Raw genomic sequence first — 1641 nt, 5'->3', positions numbered from 1 at the left:
AAATACCAACTAACATAAACTTACATATAAATTAGGAATAACGGTTGTGGAATTAATTTAAGTGTAGATGGTATATAACATGTTTATTGTTTAATAGTACATCAAATATAATATAAATATATAAATATTATAATTATAATGTTTTAATAAGTTATTAATTGGAATTCGGTTTTTTAATTCAGTTTTCGGTTAACCGAATTTAAAATTTTCAAAGCCGAAAACCAAACCAAAATTTAAATTATGAATTCAGTTTCAGTTTCGATCGATACAAAAACCTTTTAAAAAATTCGGTTTGGTTTTTTTGGTTTGGATTCGATTCAATATTCGATTTGAAACCAAATGGTGCACACCGGTTGACATGTTAAAAGAATGTCTTGTTGCTCAAGATTTCACTTAGGTTCCAGCACGTTTATTCCATTCGTGAAATCTTCCACTGTTCGTATTGTGCCATCACTTGCCACTCTTCATAAATGGCCGCTTCATTAGCTAGCTGTCAAAAATGGATTCCTTAATGGTCATGTTACCGAAACTTTTTTTATGGAGCAACCTCCCAGTTTTATTGGTCCACGACAACCTACTCATGTATGTCGGTTGAAGAAGGCTTTATATGGAATTAAGCAAGCACCTCGTGCTTAGTTCCAACGATTAATCACCTTTCTCATTCGACTTGGATATACTTACAGTCATGTGGATTCATCCTTGTTTGTTTATAAATGTGGAACTTGCTTACTTTATTTGCTCGTATGCGACTTACATTAAGACATTTATATCTCGCTTACATGATGAGTTTGCTATTATGGATCTTGGTCGTCTTAGCTATATTCTTGGACTTGAGGTAACCTATACTGATTCTGGTTTGTTTCCTAATCAGATGAAGTATGCCCATAATGGTCCTACACGCGCTAAGCTTCTTGATGATAAGCCTATATGCACACCTTTATCTACGATTGAATTCTTTGTGTCTCATGGATCTATTTTCACTGATCATACACAGTATCATTCACTTGTTGGAGCCCTGAAATATCTTAACATTACTCGTCTTGATCTGTCTTATGTTGTTTATCAACTAAGTCAGTTTTTTCATGCTCCTACACTTAATCACTTTTAGGCAGTTAAGCGTATTCTATGATGTCAAAGGAACTATTATCTATGGACTAACTTTCTTTCATGCGTCTACACCATCCTGGTTTGGATATTGTGATGCCGACTGGGCTCATTGTATGGAGACTAGACGATCAACCTATGGGCATTCTATTTTCTTGGGAGGAAATCTTGTCTCTTGGAGTGCCAAGAAACAACCTACGGTGTCGCGTTCTAGTTGTGAGTCTGAATATCGTGCACTTGCCAACACTGCTGCTGAAATTATTTAGATTACGCACTTGCTTTAAGAACATATACTTCCATCAGCTCGTCCGACGATCTTATGTGATAAAGTGAGTGCCATCTTTTTAAGTTCGAATCTCGTCTCAAATAAAAGATCCAATCATATTGATAACGTGGGCGGATCTATATAGTACCCAGTGGTGGCACGGGATACCACTGAAATATGCGATGTAGTGAAAAAAAAAATTTGGTTTTTTACTAGTTACACCACTGGATAGTGTATATTTTTTTGAGTGACACCATTGAAATAAGACATCG

General features: G+C 35.5%; 1 protein-coding gene across 1 annotated transcript; it reads left to right on the top strand.

Annotated features, from left to right (window-relative positions):
- The first annotated feature begins 685 nt into the window (after nt 1-685).
- LOC139870429 (uncharacterized mitochondrial protein AtMg00810-like) lies at nt 686-1370 on the top strand. The gene is made up of 2 exons (XM_071858240.1): nt 686-993; nt 1109-1370. Exons 1-2 carry the CDS (start codon nt 686-688, stop codon nt 1368-1370), a joined length of 570 nt encoding a protein of 189 aa, XP_071714341.1.
- The last annotated feature ends 271 nt before the right edge of the window (nt 1371-1641 follow it).

The sequence above is a fragment of the Rutidosis leptorrhynchoides genome, chromosome 10 (genome assembly GCF_046630445.1).
Source record: "Rutidosis leptorrhynchoides isolate AG116_Rl617_1_P2 chromosome 10, CSIRO_AGI_Rlap_v1, whole genome shotgun sequence".
NCBI classification, from domain to species: Eukaryota; Viridiplantae; Streptophyta; class Magnoliopsida; order Asterales; family Asteraceae; genus Rutidosis; species Rutidosis leptorrhynchoides.
This window is presented reverse-complemented; position numbering and strand designations above follow the sequence as displayed.

Coding starts and splice junctions, on each gene's coding strand:
- LOC139870429 (XM_071858240.1), top strand. CDS start 686: ATGTGGATTCATCCTTGTTTGTTTATAAATGTGGAACTTGCTTACTTT. Junction 994..1,108: donor ATTTTCACTGATCATACACA/GTATCATTCACT, acceptor AATCACTTTTAG/GCAGTTAAGCGTATTCTATG.